The 21,062-nt window shown below is 41.9% G+C and overlaps 1 protein-coding gene across 1 annotated transcript in view; it reads left to right on the plus strand.

The window, feature by feature from the left end:
• The window catches only part of LOC118419450 (ATP synthase subunit beta, chloroplastic), a 48,433-nt gene extending 37,064 nt beyond the window's left edge, over positions 1-11,369 (plus strand). The window contains exons 2-13 of the mRNA XM_035825829.1: positions 3,388-3,479; positions 4,868-5,038; positions 5,554-5,728; positions 5,911-6,032; positions 6,328-6,515; positions 8,195-8,353; positions 8,580-8,702; positions 8,977-9,189; positions 9,510-9,629; positions 9,895-9,976; positions 10,464-10,546; positions 11,018-11,369. Of these exons, the coding sequence (XP_035681722.1) occupies positions 3,422-3,479; positions 4,868-5,038; positions 5,554-5,728; positions 5,911-6,032; positions 6,328-6,515; positions 8,195-8,353; positions 8,580-8,702; positions 8,977-9,189; positions 9,510-9,629; positions 9,895-9,976; positions 10,464-10,546; positions 11,018-11,020 (1,497 nt within the window). The 5' untranslated portion in view covers positions 3,388-3,421 and the 3' untranslated portion in view covers positions 11,021-11,369. The remainder of the gene's footprint in view (positions 1-3,387; positions 3,480-4,867; positions 5,039-5,553; positions 5,729-5,910; positions 6,033-6,327; positions 6,516-8,194; positions 8,354-8,579; positions 8,703-8,976; positions 9,190-9,509; positions 9,630-9,894; positions 9,977-10,463; positions 10,547-11,017) is intronic.
• Positions 11,370-21,062: the final 9,693 nt, after the last annotated feature.

Below are 21,062 nucleotides of genomic sequence, written 5' to 3' on the forward strand. Positions count from 1 at the left end.
TATAATGGCCGTAAAATGGTGATTGAATGTTTTTATCGCTTCGTCGTTTTCGTTACTGATCATAAATTCACTAGGGCGCGATCAGTATAGATTTCATTTTTCTGAACGTCTTGGACTGTTTTCCTTTTTTCAAGTAAGATGCATGTAGAGGACTGTAGTCACCTAGAAATCTATGTAATTACTTCTTCTTTGATTTGACCATTGTGTCTTTATTGAAATCCCCTATTATCACCGGGCGTAGATTTTTAGATTTTGTTGTGTTTCTGTGTTGGTTGTTGTTTTTCTGCTATGTCAGTCAAGTTGTGATCAGCCCACTTTTCAGAGGTTTTCTGGTCGTCTTGATATTTTCCTTCTTTTTGCGTACAACATGAAGAGGCACGGGTCACTTTGAAATCTGTGTAGCCAGCTTGTCTTCACTTTGTTACCAGTTTAGATTGTGATGTTGATAGCCGCAATTAATAATGGTTAACGTTACTAGTGTTACCAATTGTTAAAATGGCAATGAATCGATTTCTTCCGATTTTATTCATGAGTGCTTGGTCAGTACGTAATTTATAAGTTATTTTCTGAGCTTTTCTTATTAAAGTAAGTCACAGTTAGAGACATGTAGTTACGTTGAAATCAAAGTAATCACTTGTTCTTTACTGTTGACTATTGTACCCTTATTAGAATCCCTGATTATTTTGATCCTTCGCCGTAGTTTTTTAAATATTGTTGTGAATTTGTGTGGATTGTTCTTGTTCGGCCACGTCAGTCCATAGTGTGTCATAAGTATCTATATTAAATAGAGTGAAACATCAGTCAACTACACATGTATGTACTACTCGACATTTGTTGATGAGGGCAAACTGGAAAAAATACCTCGTTTACCAGTATATGTGATCACAGTTTCTAAAATGTTTCACTTTACTGTACTGTTGTATATTTAAAGAGCAGGTATAAAGTTTCAGACTGTTTAGACGACGATGGGAAATGAGGCGGCCTTTGCAAACTGTAAAGCTAGTTTCTGCTTTTCTGTCTTGTTAGTGAGATGTTTAGCGCCCAAATCATCAATTTGTGTAAAGATAAAGCTGCGCATTACGTACAAATTCTACCGGTTTGTTGCTGTTTCCGTCAGTGGTTAACTTGCATTTCAATTTTATTGTAGCCTGTTGTTTTTACTTATGTTAGGTTAAAGTAGGGCATGCACGCGAAGGCACGGGGTCACCTTGTTAGCTGTGGTTCTTCTGCATTTCTGGACTTGTTCAGAGTGTGATGTGTGACACTACACTGTATACAATGGTGCTAATCCTGTTGCTTACACGTCTGAGATATCTCTACAGGTTCGCTCGGCCTGGCCAGTCTTCATTTCATAAGTTTATAAACCTTAACAAGGTTGAAAGCTGTTTAGAGTGCGCTGTGTTGCTTAACACTGTTAACAATGGTGATAAAGATTATGCTTCCGCATTTGAAATATCTTTCCTGACTCCATCGGTCCTAGTCCGTCTTCATTTCGTAAGGGAGGGTTGAGGAAATGCAAAGACAGGTTCTTGGTCCGTTTTTACGGTAAAATTGTGATCCGCAGTTAACTTGTAAAAATTGTGCTGGCACATGTAAATAATCGTTACCGATTCAGTCAAGTTGTGATCAGCCCACTTTTCAGAGGTTTTCTGGTCGTCTTGAGATTTTCCTTTCCTTTGCTTACAACATGGTGTCACTTTGAAATCTGTATAGTCAGCTTGTCGTCAATTGTTGGACCAGTTCAGAGTGTGATGTTGATAGCCGCATTTAATAATGGCTGTAAAATGGCGATTGGATTTTTTTAGCTTCTTCGCGTTCGGTACTGATTTTAATAGGGCGCGGTCAAAATACGTTTCATAATATCTTTTTCTGAGATCGTTGAGGTGTTTTCTATATCTATCTTAAAGTACGTCACATGTAGAGGCCTGGAGTCACCTGGAGTCATCCATGTAATTACTCGTTCTTTGATGTTGACCATTGTGTCTTTATTGAAATCCCTTATCATCACCCGTCATAGATTTTTAGATTTTGTTGTATTTCTTGTAGGTTGTTGTTGGTCGGCTATGTCAGTCCATAGCGTGTTATGAATATTCCTTCTAGATAGGGTGAAACATCGGTAGACTAACAATCATGTACTATTCGACATTTGTTGGTGAGGGTAATGTGGAAAAATATCTCCTTTGGCTGTACATGCGATCCCAGCTGCTAAAATATTACATTTTACCGTACTGCGGTATATAGTTAAAGAGCGGCTATAAAGTTTCGGACTGTTTATACGATAGTGGGAAATGAGTCGGCCTGGGATACTTTGCAAATTGTGATGCTAGTTGCTGCTGTTCTCTCTAGTTAGTGAGATGTTTAGCGCCACAATCATCATTTTTTGTAAAGATAAAGCTGCGCATTACGTGCAAATTCTAAGGTTGGTTACCTTTTCCGTCAGGGTGTGGTTAACCTGCATTTCATTTTTATTGTAGCCTCCTGTTTTTTTTTCTGTTAAAGTAGGGCATCTGAAGGCCCGGGATCACTTTGTAAGCTGTCACCAGGTTTTTGTTGCTGCTTTTCTGGACTTATTCATAGTGTGATGTGTAGCGCGACTTTACACTATGGTGCTTTTGATGGTGCCTACGCGTGTAAAACATCTTTACTGATTCCCTCGGCCTGGTCAGTCTTTATTTCAAAGGTTTTTCTGCAATTTTGAGATTAAGCCGCGTGTAGAGGCCCGGGTCCGATTGAAATCTTTATATTCTGTTGCTGTTTGTATTAGGTTCGTTTTCGTCAATGGCTGGCTACGAGGTTGATCAGATTTATTACGTGGGGGTGTGGAAACAGCGTTTGCGCGTTTTGGACAGAAGCCGTTGTTTTGAAAGTAAGGGACTGTGGATAGGATCCAGGCAGGCTGGGTAGAATCTATTTCTGTGGAAGGTCCGAATTGTGTTGCAAGTTTTAGACAAGATTGGTCTGCATTCCAGACAGTCCAGGGCCTACATAGGCCATCTCCTCGTTCGGCTCAAGGGTCGGAGCAAGGTGTGGACTGTGTGTATAGATGAGTATACTTAGGGTAAGGGCACAGTACTAGCCGGCAGTTTCGTAAGATGCCCTTTGCACTTAGAAACAGGCAGCTAAAAGGGAATTCCCACAGGGATTGAGGACAGATGATGTTTCTATATCTTGTTCTTCAATCTTACGAATCACAGAGAGAGCACGTTTTACACATTGTTGATTGTGATAGACATTAGAAACTCCATAGCTTTTGGTAAGTAAACCGGTAGAGACTCAATAGTACTAGAATGTGAAATGAAAGACGGTGATGAGAACTTAACATTTTATCGTTGTCTCTTGTGTGAATATTTCATTTTGCCGAATACTAATTGCATTCTTTCTTTATAGGTTTTTGGATAACTTGAGTGAAGATTGAATCACAATGCCCTTTCGACACATCGCGGCACTTGCCGTGATCCTTGCAGTTGCCAATGCTGGAGGTAAGTTGTTGTTGCTGATTTATTTGTTGTTAGTTTCAATTGAAGACATGTTTTGGAAACATGTGTTCTGTTTTAGCAAACTTTTAGATCTACGCTGCTGGGTAACGCTATACAGCTTTGAATTAACAGTGGGTGTGTAATGTGGAACATGGCTCCCGACCACTAGCCAACTAAGGTCGGCGGTAATTCAGAAGCATTCTGACCAGTTTATGCCTCGCCCATCTTTTAGCGCAGGTCATGCGCCGCACATCTCCCGACCAGTATTCATACTGTAAAATAATTTGGCCAAGTCTAGTAGGAGTTAATTGGCCTGGGAGTGAACTGTTCCGCCGGTTCACCCTTAGGTCAATTAACTCCTACTAGACTTTTATTCCAATCTCGGCCAAATTCCCCTAATACGGCCAGGCGGGAGTCTTGTAGAGACTACGACTGAGTCCCGAATGCTATCTAAACTTATCCCAACTATCCCGACCTCTTGCCGCAAACTTCCGATTCTCCCCTGACTGATCCCCAACCGATTGTTGACCCTCTCGCGAATGGAAATGGGCATAATCAGCGATTTAAAAAACGGTCATTTTCACTTCTAATCAAAATAATCCATTCCTCTTTGTTGTTAGCATCACTAAGAGATCAAATTCGGACCGCAGTTAGCATCAATATAGCAATATATCTGTTTTGATGGGGATTTTTTTCGTTTTTGTTCTGTTTAAGGTCGGGCGTGATTCGCCGACGTTCTGGTTGTAGTCACAGTTTAATTGTGACACATAACAATGCTCGGCTATGTGTTACCTACATGTAGGCCTAAACTGGGCATAACGGGGGTAGAGTAGGAGGTTTTTTAGACTGACGTCAATGTGGTGGACCTTCCGATTCCATGTGCCCATGTCTCATCTCTCCCAATCTCCAATGATTTTAATGACCCCATTCTTTCCTGATGTTTTAGTCAGTCCTGCTTTGTAATTCTGATCCTCACCGGAGGTAATAGTGGCACAACCTTCTTTCAGTAGAAGAACAAAGAATCTTTCATAAGTTGATGGTTAGAACTACGGCAGGGGTAGTCAGGAAATGGCTACTAACCCTTACTCTGAACTGAGAAAGTCTAGAGTTCGAATCACGGCTGTGTAACTTGCGTGACATGCATGCTATTGGAAAGGGACACGGTTAGGACGGAACTTTAATTGTGCTTGTCGAAAGGAGCATGGGACATTTCCCCGGCACAATTAATATGTAAATACTGCATATCATTAAACGTCTGTCTTCTATGTCAAGTAGAAGAATTAACTCACCTAGACCTGTTCATTGAGTTCATTTGAACTAAACTTGAGCGAGATCACTGCTTTCTGTTTCATTTTAACCTTTGTACATCAAATTTTACCTGATTTTTCCAGCATTCACCCAAACTGCTGACTCTGATGTCAACATTGGTTATATCAGTCAAATCATCGGTCCTGTGGTGGACGTGGAGTTCACTGAGGGTCAACTGCCAAACATCTACAATAAGCTGGAGGTGGAAGGACCAGACAATAACCCTATAGCTCTGGAGGTTCAACAGCTTCTTGGTGAGTGTCTTTATGAGCTGTTGTGAAATCTTTTGCAATATAGTTGGTTGATATTGTAGAAAGAATGTCTCTCTCAGACTTAATTCAGAAATACAGAGTTACCGAAATTTTATACTCTCCAAGCAGAGGTTAGGCTCCGGTTGTTTTTTAACGTTCTTTTTAATCGTTTTTATCGGGCTTTCTATTTTGTATTTTTTTCTTCAAGTCCGCCAGTTTTTGATACAACAAGATACAATACAAAATAGAAAGCCCGATAAAAACGACAAGGAAAATGTAAAAATAACAGCCGGAGCCTAACCTCTGCTTGGAGAGTAAAAATTTTATACCTTTCATTTCATGGTCAACTCATGGAATTAGACATCGCACTACATGCTATCTAGTGAACATTTGCAGGCGCAAGCAAATCACAAGGCAGGGCATATTAGTACCGATGTGTAGGGAAAGTCATTTCTGATATTTGTGTTGCCAAGTTACCACCGAAGAATTATCTAAGTGATTACAACTCTTTCAAACAGGCGACAACAGGGTGCGTGCGGTCGCCATGGCCAGTACGGATGATCTAAAACGTGGAATTAAGTGCATAGATACCGGGGCTCCCATCAGTGTCCCTGTTGGCCAGGAGACGCTCGGCAGAATCATGAACGTCCTCGGAGAGCCCGTTGACAACCAAGGAGAAATCAATGCCGAACAGTATGTAGTGAAAATATATCTCATAGCAACTACCCAAAAAGACAAGCTGTGTTGCGATTACTCTGCAGAAAAGGTAAGGATAGGATTGTAGCCACCTGTAGTCTCCATACATTATAGAAGATGACATTTGTAAATAGTATATGTTGGCTTGTGGACACGTCTTGGATTTCATGTTTCACCAGGACTTTACCCATCCACCGCAACGCTCCAGCCTTTAAAGATCTGGAAACAAAGCCGAGCATTTTCGAGACTGGCATCAAGGTGGTGGACCTTCTGGCTCCCTACCGCAGGGGCGGCAAGATCGGTGCGTAGACATAGGATATAATCTTAGCATAATGTTAAGTTGTATGACCTTCCCGCGTTGTTGTATTCATAGTACTCAGATTCACCACAAAACAATGCTCATTTAGAGTCACTCAAATATTTTGGGTTACTCTGATTCGACTATGGTGACAGATGTTTGTTCACATTTGACTTTAAAAAAGTTTTATTTTAAGGTTGTGCCCATCCAGGAAACAAGGAGGAAGCTTGTTCCATAAAGAGGCCGAGGTACAGAAAGTCAGATTGAATTAAGTTTTGTTGTTTTGCATCTCTTTCAGGTCTGTTCGGTGGTGCTGGTGTCGGCAAGACCGTATTGATCATGGAACTCATCAACAATATTGCCAAGGCCCATGGTGGCTACTCCGTGTTCGCTGGTGTCGGCGAGCGCACGCGTGAGGGCAACGATCTGTACGAAGAGATGAAAGAGTCCGGTGTCATCAACGAAAAGTCGTTGACGGATTCCAAGGTAAGTCTGGCATTTTTGTTTTGTTTGTCTGTATTGCATACCTGGTAAACCGCCTTATTGGGTAAGGCCCCCTTTCCACTTGACGGCGCTCTCATGGCGCTCTCGCTGCGATGGAAAATTGGTCAGAGCGCCGTGAGAGCGCCGCGACGCCAGAAAAAGCTGCTCTAGTGGAATCTCTCCGGCGACCCCAGCGCGCTCTCACCGCGACGAAAAACTCAAATGTCAGCATCTTTTTATGAGGTAGCAAAGATTTGAAAGATTACTCAACGAATTTCAGAGATAAAGAATGAACCTTATGACGTTTAGTGTGTTTTGGTATCTTTGAAGTCATCATTTTACGTGTTACATAACATTCAAAGTATAAAATCAAGGCTGTTAACAAATCCAATTTTGGTCACTGTACAGTCACTCAGACTGAAATATACACGTTTGTCTTGCTGTTTTTTTTCTTAAATCTGTCATGTACCTTGTTCACCATAAATTTTTCATGCCACGTTATTAGTGTAAATCATACAACACCGAAACACCGAAACTATTGAAAATGGGACTTAAATTATCTAAATGTACAGATGGAGAACAAGGAAACCTAATGTCATGCATCTTGTAGAAATTCAAAAATTAGTTGAGAAATGATAAACCTTTGTTTTTTAAACCTTGCTTATTCCAGCTCAGTCTGTTGAATTGTTCATCACCGGTACATTTTGGACATTTCTCCGCTTTCTGTCTATGTCAAATATACTTCTTCACAAACTGCAGTTGAGAGCGCCGTCCTAGCTAAATTGGCATCATAAACCACTGTTGAGACCTATTGCGCTCACCGCGCTCGCTGTGCGCTCTCTTGGCGCTCACGGCGCTCGCTGCGCGCTCTCTTGGCGCTCTCTCTCCGCTCATCGTTGGATCGCCGTCCACGGCGCTCTCACGGCGACTGTTTTGAGCAGGTTCAAAACAGTCGCGGAGGTGATGGCGACCGTGGCGACCATGGCGCTCCCACCGCGCTCTCTGCGCGCTCCCATGGCGACCTTGGCGATCCCACCGCGCTCTCACCGCGCTCTTCCCAATTTAAGGTCGCAGAGAGAGCGCCGCGAGAGCGCCGTCCTAGTGGAAATGGGGTATAACGCACCACGTTTGTAGTGTAGGGTACAAGCTGCAAATCATATGATCAGGACAGATTGATTGATCCACTCACACCGGGAACGGTACGTGTGCTTGCTCCTTTAACGTGCTCGAGGTGCGGTTCTTCGCAAACACGGGGCCTCTATTTAACATCCTATGGACGGCCCTGGCCGAAGCTAGGTACTCATTTCCACCTGAGTGAAGTGAGGACATTTGTACCTTTGCCAAGGGCATAAGGTCGAAAGCAAATTAACGGGTTTGATCCCAAGACCTCTGAAGTATAGGCCAAACACTATGCCGTTACGTTGCGTCACAATAAAGAAAAGAATCACCTTGTATGTTGACTGTGACTGTGGCTGGTAGAAATATTAGCTGATTTCTTTATTAATAGCTGGCCCATATCGTTTTACTTGAAGTCTTTTCCTTTTCTTCATGTCTTGCTATCTACTTCAGAAAATCAATTTAAACATTATCCAATATTATACTGCTGAGCTGTGAGATAGGGTTTGTGCAAGGCAAAGGAAAACTGATATTTGAAATAGATGCCGTTGTTATTGTTGTTGCAGGTGGCCCTTGTGTACGGCCAGATGAATGAGCCCCCTGGCGCTCGCATGCGTGTTGGCTTGACAGGGCTCACCATGGCCGAGTACTTCCGTGACGTGAATAAACAGGACGTGCTGCTCTTCATCGACAACATCTTTAGATTCGTACAAGCTGGTTCAGAGGTCAGGGAAAAGTCAATGATTAAATCAGCCGCGTGGCCCGTGGCGTGGCATCTTCAAAACAGCTGTACATAGCTCTATTTCACATTAGTAAATGTAATAATTCTTCAGTGTGAAGTAGCATTTTTGGTACTGAACGGAATGTTTGGAGTGTGTACATGAGGAGAGTTTTGAATCTGATACCTGTTACTGTGGCAGTACTGACCTTTCTATACAAACTTGTCTCCAGGTGTCCGCCTTGCTGGGCCGTATGCCCTCTGCTGTAGGCTACCAGCCCACCCTGGGAACTGAAATGGGTTCACTGCAGGAGCGTATCACATCTACCACCAATGGCTCCATCACATCCATACAGGTGTAGTAGACTCGTGTCATCATTAACTCAAAGCTTACTTACTAGCCTATTTATCAAACCATAAGCCTATTTCCCATCCTTAAAGCAAATGAACTTAAACATTAATGCCATCCTTATTACTGTATTTAATTGTTCAAATAATTGCGGTTTTCTTCTATTCCACTTCCACACAATTAACAAATATTAAAAGAAAATAATTTATATCAATTTATCAACAAGAGAAGGCATTGTTTACTAAGAGATGCCCCCAAATGTGCTGTTTCTTTATTTCCAGGCCGTCTATGTTCCCGCTGATGATTTGACTGATCCCGCCCCTGCCACCACCTTTGCCCATTTGGACGCCACCACTGTGCTGTCTCGTGGTCTCGCTTCCAAAGGCATCTACCCCGCTGTGGATCCCCTGGATTCCACTTCCACCATGCTGCAACCCGGGATCGTAGGAGAGGAGCACTACGGCACTGCACAACGTGTGAAGTCAACCCTACAGGTGGGTGTTTTCAGACCTGGGCTCTGTACAAAACTGTCAGATTGCTACCCATTTATGGCTTAAATCCCATTTCCAAACCGGGGCCCGGCCGGGATGTTTCCGGAAACGAAAAACAAAAGTGTTTACCAGGGAATATACACAAATTATGATAATTTTGTTTACGTTTTATGTTTTATATCATATTTTTCGTTTTGGAAAGCTACCCGGTCGGGCCCCGAGTTGGGAATTGGGTCCTAAGACTAAGATGCGTATTAGTTTACAATAAGTATAGTATTCCAATATTGGTTTTTATATACTTTCTTTTGTTACTTCCTTCTCAGAGATACAAGGAACTACAGGACATCATCGCTATCCTGGGTCTCGACGAGCTGTCAGAAGAGGACAGGCTGACGGTGGCTCGAGCCCGTAAGATTGAGAGGTTCCTGTCCCAGCCTTTCTTTGTAAGTCCCAGTTCTATCTTTTTACTTCAGTCAAATAACTGTATGTATCCGTTGCTTATTTGTTGTCCTCGAATTCCCATGAATTCAATTATAACATAACCACTTGTTCAGTTTTCTTTCGCAACAATGAAACAAGTGAAGATGGTAGCTCTGTTCGCCCCCAATGTGGCTTTGTTATGATTGTTGTCGTCGCATGTATATGTTGATTTATTTGCATACAGAAACAACCTTCTTTAAAGTAAAGTAGAGTGTGTTTCTTACGTAGGTGGCAGAGGTCTTCACGGGATCACCTGGGAAGTATGTTTCACTCGCTGAAACCATCAAAGGGATGCAGATGATCCTAAGTGGTGGGTTTACATTTGATTTTGGCTCTGATCCTGATAGATTTTATATAACATGTATTAGTATTTTTTAGCATGTGGTTTTCTGTCTGTTTTACTTCACAGCTCTAACGTAGGCGTGGGTTTTACACTTCAACTTTTGTCTGTCTCTGATATTCATAACTTTTAGGGGAGACAACTGCACATTGACAGTGAGGAGACTTCTTTTTTTTTAAAACTATTTGAGGGTGATTTACCCGGCCTATTCCAGCACATTGTTAGGCCGTTGGTATTGTACGCAGGCCGCTGAGTGTACAGTCTGAACTAACATGAAGTGTAATTAAGCTTAAGTGGCTTGACATTTGTGCTGCGACTTTTTAAAACTACAGCAGAACATTTAGCTTTTCGTTGCAGTCATTGTTGCTGCTCTATCATAATTCTGTCCTCTGCTCAGAATATGCTAGTTCTAAATGAAATATGAGTTTAAAAAAGCGTTGCCCCTCCCCCTCTGCAGGCGAGTTAGACGATCTTCCCGAGCAAGCCTTTTACTTGGTGGGAAACATCGACGAAGCCAAAGAGAAGGCGGCGAAGTTAAAGGTAAATTCTAGCTTCAACTATTGATACGATTAATGATAAAATCTCAAGAAACTCATTCTTAACGCCTAAAGTCTTCATCCAATAACGGCTTGTCATGTTGTACTAAGTTTGAAGTGATGGCTTTGTCCAATACATTGGTCGCACACAGCATTAGCAATAATCAGTACTGGATACGCAGGAAGCGGTATCAGAAACAAAAGCAGAACACCAACATACAAACGAGGTGTTCTGTTTATTGATACCACGTGGAATCAAAATTCATACAGACCTAGGATGAGCAAATTTATGGAAGTATCAGGCGCAGCTATAGTACAGATGTAAAATCATACTTAAAGGCGTTGTGAACTGTTTCAAGAAAAAAAAAGCTTAATGAAGAGTCGGTTGTAAATAATTGTTTTCCGTCTTTAGTAAATTGTTACTAAGTTTTGTATGTTTGCCGTACGTTGATTTATGTTTTCTTCCTTTTTGCAGTGAGCAGTAGCTCCCGAGACGCTGCCAACAGCCTCGCGCTGTGAGAACCACCATCTCCCCCGCCTCAGTGTTAACACTGCATCACGTGACAAGCTACATCAACCAATCACCGTCCTTCATCGTAACACGTGCAGATAAACAATAACATGCCAATACATTTAGTCCATATACATACGGTCGTTACAATCTGCAAGATTAACCGACGTTGTTGTAATACTGATGAGTCATTTGTGATTTTCGATCTGTATACACATGTAAGTTTCTGCATATGAATGGTGCTTCATTTGATCCATATAAAATGTGGCTTGGTAAAGTTGTATTGCAGTTAATAAACAAAGATGTGTGGTCGAAATGTTTGTTGGTTCTACTTTTTTCATCTTTAATTAGTTAGAATTTGAAGTTTTGATGATAATGAATTGGAACGTTATGTTTCCGAAGACCAGGGATATTACTTTGAAAATCTAACAGGCCGAATAGAATGAAAATACTTGTAAGAAAATAAATGACATTCAGAATTCAGAGAAGAACTTGAGGATAAATATAGATTAACCAAGATGGCCACGTACAATGGGTAATGAGGGTTTATTTGGCGAATCTTGACATATAGTTTCATATTGAAATGAAAGAGAAGGTAAAATGATATTGATACTTTCCTTGCCTGCAATAATCATGTAGGTTTAACACTCCTTTTGGGGATTTAGGGACGAAAGAATAACAACAACAATACATGTAAGATACACAAACAAACCGTGAAATTGGGCAATTTTAATCGTCACCCCTCCCAAATTAATGGAAAGGTCCAACTGTCATGAGCACGGTCCAAGGTAGCAGAACAGGCTGCATTTCGGTATTTCATATACATATTCTTAACAATGGGAATCATGGGAGAAAGAGGCTGTCAAAAATCACCTATCTGACTTTTAGAACATGAAAAACTCACATTGGCATGGTTGTCCGACCTCTGAAGAGTAATTTAACGACAAAAAAAGGAAAAAATTTACGGCGGAATTATATTATATGCCGTCAAAACATCGGTGGGAGACCTTTTCACCCCCTTTCACTGCATGTAAACAACACCAAAACACCTAACTTCTAAGGCCTACTGCAGCCACAAATATCACTAAAAATCTGTTTTTTCAACATGATATAGAAGCTACAACCCTTACCTATAATATGCACCTCCAAAATCCAAACATATCCCAAGAAAAACAATTTTACAGCCACTTTTGCCAAGCCTACCTAAGCATTCTGAGGGCACTAAAACTGGGTCATCTGCGCAAGTCCGGAAATACTGAAATTTGCCCTGTCACCCCCCTGAACTTGAGAATTGACAAATTTCAATCATTTCGCATGATGCGGGTAAGAGTTGTCAAACAATATCCCAACTTTCAAAGCTTTCTGACCAAGAATGGTCCCAGGGGAGTAGATCTCATGGCAGGTGTCAGAGGACTTTCCTCAAGGCTTTGGCAGTGGTCTGATGCATTTGATAGGCGCCATAGCATTCACCAAAAAGTGACACAAACTGAAGAAAAAGTTAAAAATTGATCTTTCTAGCATAAGGAGAGTAGTCTCTAACCATTTACACAACTAAAAGTTGTATTGAAAAGCGCTCAGGTTAGACTTTGAAGCATTTTATGATAGTACATATTGCATTGTCAATAAAAGGTACAGAAAGTACGAAATCAGCCCCCAAAACACTAAAATGGCAGAATTTCTTAATAAATTTCATTTAGTTGAGTAAGGTAAATCCTTTCTATTGCCCACATAACCAATTGGGGGGAACACATTAGCCCCCGAGGACATATAAGCCCCCAAGGGCACACCTACACCCCCCCCCCCCATTCTGTGCACTCCCAGTATCTGCTCCAAAGTGTGGTTCAACAGCATTTAGATACAAATTTTGGTGTCTAAATTGATGGAGAGTAGTCTCCTTGTGACAGGGTGAGCAGATTTTACCATTTTCCCCTGTTTGTGTCACTTTTTGCCAAGCGATATGAAGTCTAATCAAAGCCACAAACCTTACCACAGGCCTCCTGACACCTGTGCTCCCTGGGGACCAATCCTAGGGGTAGGGTCTCCGTGAAGTCTTTTAAACTTGTGACGATGCTTGACAACCCTTCCCGCATCACTTGAAGTGTCTTGACACCTGCCAATATTGAACTTGAATACCCTGCCTAACGCATGCAGGCTGCATTTCGGTATTTCATATACATATTCTTAACAATGGGAATCATGGGAGAAAGAGGCTGTCAAAAATCACCTATCTGACTTTTAGAACATGAAAAACTCACATTGGCATGGTTGTCCGACCTCTGAAGAGTAATTTAGCGACAAAAAAAGGAAAAAATTTACGGCGGAATTATATTATATGCCGTCAAAACATCGGTGGGAGACCTTTTCACCCCCTTTCACTGCATGTAAACAACACCAAAACACCTAACTTCTAAGGCCTACTGCAGCCACAAATATCACTAAAAATCTGTTTTTTCAACATGATATAGAAGCTACAACCCTTACCTATAATATGCACCTCCAAAATCCAAACATATCCCAAGAAAAACAATTTTACAGCCACTTTTGCCAAGCCTACCTAAGCATTCTGAGGGCACTAAAACTGGGTCATCTGCGCAAGTCCGGAAATACTGAAATTTGCCCTGTCACCCCCCTGAACTTGAGAATTGACAAATTTCAATCATTTCGCATGATGCGGGTAAGAGTTGTCAAACAATATCCCAACTTTCAAAGCTTTCTGACCAAGAATGGTCCCAGGGGAGTAGATCTCATGGCAGGTGTCAGAGGACTTTCCTCAAGGCTTTGGCAGTGGTCTGATGCATTTGATAGGCGCCATAGCATTCACCAAAAAGTGACACAAACTGAAGAAAAAGTTAAAAATTGATCTTTCTAGCATAAGGAGAGTAGTCTCTAACCATTTGCACAACTAAAAGTTGTATTGAAAAGCGCTCAGGTTAGACTTTGAAGCATTTTATGATAGTACATATTGCATTGTCAATAAAAGGTACAGAAAGTACGAAATCAGCCCCCAAAACACTAAAATGGCAGAATTTCTTAATAAATTTCATTTAGTTGAGTAAGGTAAATCCTTTCTATTGCCCACATAACCAATTGGGGGGAACACATTAGCCCCCGAGGACATATAAGCCCCCAAGGGCACACCTACACCCCCCCCCCCCATTCTGTGCACTCCCAGTATCTGCTCCAAAGTGTGGTTCAACAGCATTTAGATACAAATTTTGGTGTCTAAATTGATGGAGAGTAGTCTCCTTGTGACAGGGTGAGCAGATTTTACCATTTTCCCCTGTTTGTGTCACTTTTTGCCAAGCGATATGAAGTCTAATCAAAGCCACAAACCTTACCACAGGCCTCCTGACACCTGTGCTCCCTGGGGACCAATCCTAGGGGTAGGGTCTCCGTGAAGTCTTTTAAACTTGTGACGATGCTTGACAACCCTTCCCGCATCACTTGAAGTGTCTTGACACCTGCCAATATTGAACTTGAATACCCTGCCTAACGCATGTCACCCCCCTGAACTTGAGAATTGACAAATTTCAATCATTTCGCATGATGCGGGTAAGAGTTGTCAAACAATATCCCAACTTTCAAAGCTTTCTGACCAAGAATGGTCCCAGGGGAGTAGATCTCATGGCAGGTGTCAGAGGACTTTCCTCAAGGCTTTGGCAGTGGTCTGATGCATTTGATAGGCGCCATAGCATTCACCAAAAAGTGACACAAACTGAAGAAAAAGTTAAAAATTGATCTTTCTAGCATAAGGAGAGTAGTCTCTAACCATTTGCACAACTAAAAGTTGTATTGAAAAGCGCTCAGGTTAGACTTTGAAGCATTTTATGATAGTACATATTGCATTGTCAATAAAAGGTACAGAAAGTACGAAATCAGCCCCCAAAACACTAAAATGGCAGAATTTCTTAATAAATTTCATTTAGTTGAGTAAGGTAAATCCTTTCTATTGCCCACATAACCAATTGGGGGGAACACATTAGCCCCCGAGGACATATAAGCCCCCAAGGGCACACCTACACCCCCCCCCCCCATTCTGTGCACTCCCAGTATCTGCTCCAAAGTGTGGTTCAACAGCATTTAGATACAAATTTTGGTGTCTAAATTGATGGAGAGTAGTCTCCTTGTGACAGGGTGAGCAGATTTTACCATTTTCCCCTGTTTGTGTCACTTTTTGCCAAGCGATATGAAGTCTAATCAAAGCCACAAACCTTACCACAGGCCTCCTGACACCTGTGCTCCCTGGGGACCAATCCTAGGGGTAGGGTCTCCGTGAAGTCTTTTAAACTTGTGACGATGCTTGACAACCCTTCCCGCATCACTTGAAGTGTCTTGACACCTGCCAATATTGAACTTGAATACCCTGCCTAACGCATGCACCCCCCTGAACTTGAGAATTGACAAATTTCAATCATTTCGCATGATGCGGGTAAGAGTTGTCAAACAATATCCCAACTTTCAAAGCTTTCTGACCAAGAATGGTCCCAGGGGAGTAGATCTCATGGCAGGTGTCAGAGGACTTTCCTCAAGGCTTTGGCAGTGGTCTGATGCATTTGATAGGCGCCATAGCATTCACCAAAAAGTGACACAAACTGAAGAAAAAGTTAAAAATTGATCTTTCTAGCATAAGGAGAGTAGTCTCTAACCATTTACACAACTAAAAGTTGTATTGAAAAGCGCTCAGGTTAGACTTTGAAGCATTTTATGATAGTACATATTGCATTGTCAATAAAAGGTACAGAAAGTACGAAATCAGCCCCCAAAACACTAAAATGGCAGAATTTCTTAATAAATTTCATTTAGTTGAGTAAGGTAAATCCTTTCTATTGCCCACATAACCAATTGGGGGGAACACATTAGCCCCCGAGGACATATAAGCCCCCAAGGGCACACCTACACCCCCCCCCCCATTCTGTGCACTCCCAGTATCTGCTCCAAAGTGTGGTTCAACAGCATTTAGATACAAATTTTGGTGTCTAAATTGATGGAGAGTAGTCTCCTTGTGACAGGGTGAGCAGATTTTACCATTTTCCCCTGTTTGTGTCACTTTTTGCCAAGCGATATGAAGTCTAATCAAAGCCACAAACCTTACCACAGGCCTCCTGACACCTGTGCTCCCTGGGGACCAATCCTAGGGGTAGGGTCTCCGTGAAGTCTTTTAAACTTGTGACGATGCTTGACAACCCTTCCCGCATCACTTGAAGTGTCTTGACACCTGCCAATATTGAACTTGAATACCCTGCCTAACGCATGCAGGCTGCATTTCGGTATTTCATATACATATTCTTAACAATGGGAATCATGGGAGAAAGAGGCTGTCAAAAATCACCTATCTGACTTTTAGAACATGAAAAACTCACATTGGCATGGTTGTCCGACCTCTGAAGAGTAATTTAACGACAAAAAAAGGAAAAAATTTACGGCGGAATTATATTATATGCCGTCAAAACATCGGTGGGAGACCTTTTCACCCCCTTTCACTGCATGTAAACAACACCAAAACACCTAACTTCTAAGGCCTACTGCAGCCACAAATATCACTAAAAATCTGTTTTTTCAACATGATATAGAAGCTACAACCCTTACCTATAATATGCACCTCCAAAATCCAAACATATCCCAAGAAAAACAATTTTACAGCCACTTTTGCCAAGCCTACCTAAGCATTCTGAGGGCACTAAAACTGGGTCATCTGCGCAAGTCCGGAAATACTGAAATTTGCCCAACACAGTTTTCGGCCTATGGGGATTTCTATAGTTAAGGGCCTCAAGATGACTGCGGGTAAGAGTTGTCAAACAATATCCCAACTTTCAAAGCTTTCTGACCAAGAATGGTCCCAGGGGAGTAGATCTCATGGCAGGTGTCACAAAATATTTAAAAAACAAAAAAATCCTGTCGGCGTATCGTCTTCTCGCGCCCTCTTTGAAATGACCCTCTGAGGAGGTCACAGAACTGCAGCCGGCTCACGCTAGTAAGGCAGTTGCGTAATGGGGCGCATTTATACACGAAATAGAAAACTTTCACAATCCAAACCATGCAGTCTCAGAGTCGACACCTTCCGTGACCACGTAGCACAGGTTATATCTGGCTGCCCCTCAAATAAGGCTTTTTACCTCTCCTTCAACAAGTTTATCCGTACTATTTTATGTACTCGCGTCATAGACCCCGGGGTTCGCCCATTAATACTGTGTTCTGCTACCTCTAAAGAGAGCTTTAGGTTTGAACTGACGACACCTAGCGAGTGTATGGCACTTTGCAGAAGCAGATCATTGCAGTTATATCATTTATCATTACCTCAGGAAGTCTACAACAAAGTTAGAAATAAAGTAATCACAGACTAAGGCTTACACGACAATGACTGAGGTATACGCATGTGTGTGTGCGTGTGTGTGTCTGTCTGTGTGTGCGTGTGTGTGTGTGTGTCTTTGTGTGTGTGTGTGTGTATTAGATAACTTGAGATCGCCCAGTCTAACTTAGGTCTAGGTAAAAATGCTTTCCGGTTACCCGACCGACTCTAGCAAAAAACGGCCGACCCTAGCTTTATGCATATGGTCCAAAGCTAGCAAAGGACATAGAAATCTTCAATCTTCAATCTGAATTATGAGAATGTTGTAGAATTATTTTCCATCATGTTCTGTTTCAAAACGTAATATAAACAGACCCACTAAACCTAGATCCCAATTATGCCGACACCCGATATCAAAATATGAACTTCATGTTGAAAATACCAATGTGCTCATGTATTCAATTTTGCATTGTCAAACTGTATATGTTGGATCACTTTGAAAGTTTCGGCATTCGAGCGATTGTCGGGCGTGTACGTTTCTTTGTCCTGAGTTATGCGGTCAGTGGCTGACGTGCAGAAGAGGCCTCTTGCGGATAGCGCAGTTATAGAAGTCATCAAATTGATTCACCTGTCAGATTTTTGGTGACATTTTAGATGAGCGTAGAACAAGTGCTCCTGCAATAAAGAAAGTGAAACATCTCAAGAAAAAATGCCTCTTTATTGGATTTGTGCCCATAGAAGGTGCGTATTTTATTAACGTTATACAGCATAATTTCGGTATGACACATTTTACACGAATAGCCTCCACCAGACCTTGATTTGCCACTTTTTTTTTGGGGGGGGGGGGGGCACGGATCGTAGAATTCGGCTACTACTACTATTGCTAATACTACTACTAGTAGTACTACTGCCAGTTTATCGTGACAGACTAGCACAATCACTACACAACAGGAAAAAACTCGGCCCAAAAGGACATTAACCAGGAGAGTCAGACCGTTGGAAGGTAAACATTACCACAAACCCTACATGGTAGCCATATTCCCCCGGCAAATTACAAAACGTATTCTCACTAATAATAGTATGTAGCCAGAGTGGCTAGTTTGGTAAAGACTGATACAAGAGTACTAGTACCTCCTTCACAAGGTGCAAATACGCCAAGAATAATACATAGTTACAGTGTAAAAATCAGGATAAACAATGTCTTGTTGGAGGTGACAAGGTGAAAGAAAACAAAAATTGTAGTGATTTTGATGCGTAAGAGAATTTTCTTAGATGTTGTCAACATGTTACAAATTTCAGAACAGCTTATTCGAAATGTCAGAGAAGTTANCCTCTCAGTGATATTGGCTAAATTTCAATATTTCCTATGCATATTCTTAACAATGGGAATCATGGGAGAAAGAGGCTGTCAAAAATCACCTACCTGACTTTTAGAACATGAAAAACTCACATTGGCAAGGTTGTCCGACCTCTGAAGAGTAATTTAACGACAAAAAAGGGAAAAAATTTACGGCGGAATTATATTATACGCCATAAAAACATAGGTGGGAGACCTTTTCACCCCCTTTCACTGCATGTAAACAACACCAAAACACCTAACTTCCAAGGCCTACTGCAACCACAAATATCACTAAAAATCTGTTTTTTCAACACAATATAGAAGCTACAACCCTTGCCTATAAGATGCACCCCCAAAATCCAAACATATCCCAAGAAAAACAATTTTACAGCCACTTTTCCCAAGCCTACCTAAGCATTCTGAGGGCACTAAAACTGGGTCATCTGCGCAAGTCCGGAAATACTGACATTTGCCCTGTCACCCCCCTGAACTTGAGAATTGACAAATTTCAATCATCTCGCGTGATGCGGGTAAGAGTTGTCATACATTATCCCAAGTTTCAAAGCTTTCTGACCAAGAATGCTCCCAGGGGAGTAGATCTCATGGCAGGTGTCAGAGGACTTTCCTCAAGGCTTTGGCAGTGGTCTGAGGCATTTGATAGGCGCCATAGCATTCACCAAAAAGTGACACAAACTGAAGAAAAAGTTAAAAGCTGATCTTTCTAGCATAAGGAGAGTAGTCTCTAACCATTTACACACCTAAATCTGTATTGAAAAGCGCTCAGGTTACACTTTGAAGCATTTTATGAGAGTGCATAATGCATTGTCAATAAAAGGTACAGAAAGTAAGAAATCAGCCCCCAAAACACTAAAATGGCAGAATTTCTTAAGAAATTTCAGTCAGTTGAGTCAGGTAAATCCTTTCTATTGCCCACATAACCAATTTGGGGGAACACATTAGCCCCCAAGGATATATAAGCCCCCAAGGGCACACCTACACCCCCCCCCCATTCTGTGCACTCCCAGTATCTGCTCCAAAGTGTGGTTGAACAGCATTTAGGCCCCGTTCATGATACAAAAAACGAAACGGTTCTATCGGTTACTATCGGTTAGGCCAGCTGAAACGGATAAGTTTTGTCATCATGGACGGTCCGAAACGGATCTGAAGCGATAGGAAACGGTTTGTTCGGAACCTCCTCGCGAGGTAGTATTGAAACGGTTTCTTCCTTATCCGGAATTGCGAATTTGTATCATGAACGCAAAAGCGGCGCGATCCGTTTTACATCCAGACATGTGCGTTTATATTTGGTGGCGCCACGGGGAAAAAGTACAATTTTTGATCTGTCATTCGCGTGTTTCGGCCGCGTTTTAAATCGTAAAATTCGTTTTTATTATCGGGCCGCCTCCTGGTCGACTGAGCAGCCAGCAGTCCTGATATCGCAAGGGGAATGTGTCAGGAGATACAGTGGAAATATCATAGCATGGCATATATCGGGACCACAATGTTTTCAGAGGCATTTCCAGGGTCAAAACAGAACTCAGCTTCGAATTCAGTAAGACATTGGTAAGATTTCGATCAGAGACCAATAATCTGACAAAGAAGTACAAGTTTCGGCAAGATCACAACAACCTCAGGGGTCAGAGGTCGCATTACCATTCATTACCATGCCTTTTCAAGGAACTGAAACGGTTTGCAAGTTTGCATCGTGAACGCAAAATACAAACCGTTTCCTGTCGTTTGCTGTCGGATTTCCAGGCCTAACCGATAGAACCGTTTCATTTTTTGTATCATGAACGGGGCCTTAGATACAAATTTTGGTGTCTAAATTGATGGAGAGTAGTCTCCTTGTGACAGGGTGAGCAGATTTTACCATTTTCCCCTGTTTGTGTCACTTTTTGCTAAGCAATATGAAGTCTAATCAAAGCCACAGGCCTTACCACAGGCCTCCTGACACCTGTGCTCCCTGGGGACCAATCCTAGGGGTAGGGTCTCCGTGAAGTCTTTGAAACTTGTGACGATGCTTGACAACCCTTCCCGCATCACTTGGAGTGTCTTGACACTTGCCAATTTTGAACTAGAATACCCTACCGAAAGCATGCACCCCCCTGAACTTGAGAATTGACAAATTTCAATCATCTCGCGTGATGCGGGTAAGAGTTGTCATACATTATCCCAAGTTTCAAAGCTTTCTGACCAAGAATGCTCCCAGGGGAGTAGATCTCATGGCAGGTGTCAGAGGACTTTCCTCAAGGCTTTGGCAGTGGTCTGAGGCATTTGATAGGCGCCATAGCATTCACCAAAAAGTGACACAAACTGAAGAAAAAGTTAAAAGCTGATCTTTCTAGCATAAGGAGAGTAGTCTCTAACCATTTACACACCAAATC

Source organism: Branchiostoma floridae, chromosome 1 (assembly GCF_000003815.2).
Source record: "Branchiostoma floridae strain S238N-H82 chromosome 1, Bfl_VNyyK, whole genome shotgun sequence".
Classification (NCBI taxonomy): Eukaryota; Metazoa; Chordata; class Leptocardii; order Amphioxiformes; family Branchiostomatidae; genus Branchiostoma; species Branchiostoma floridae.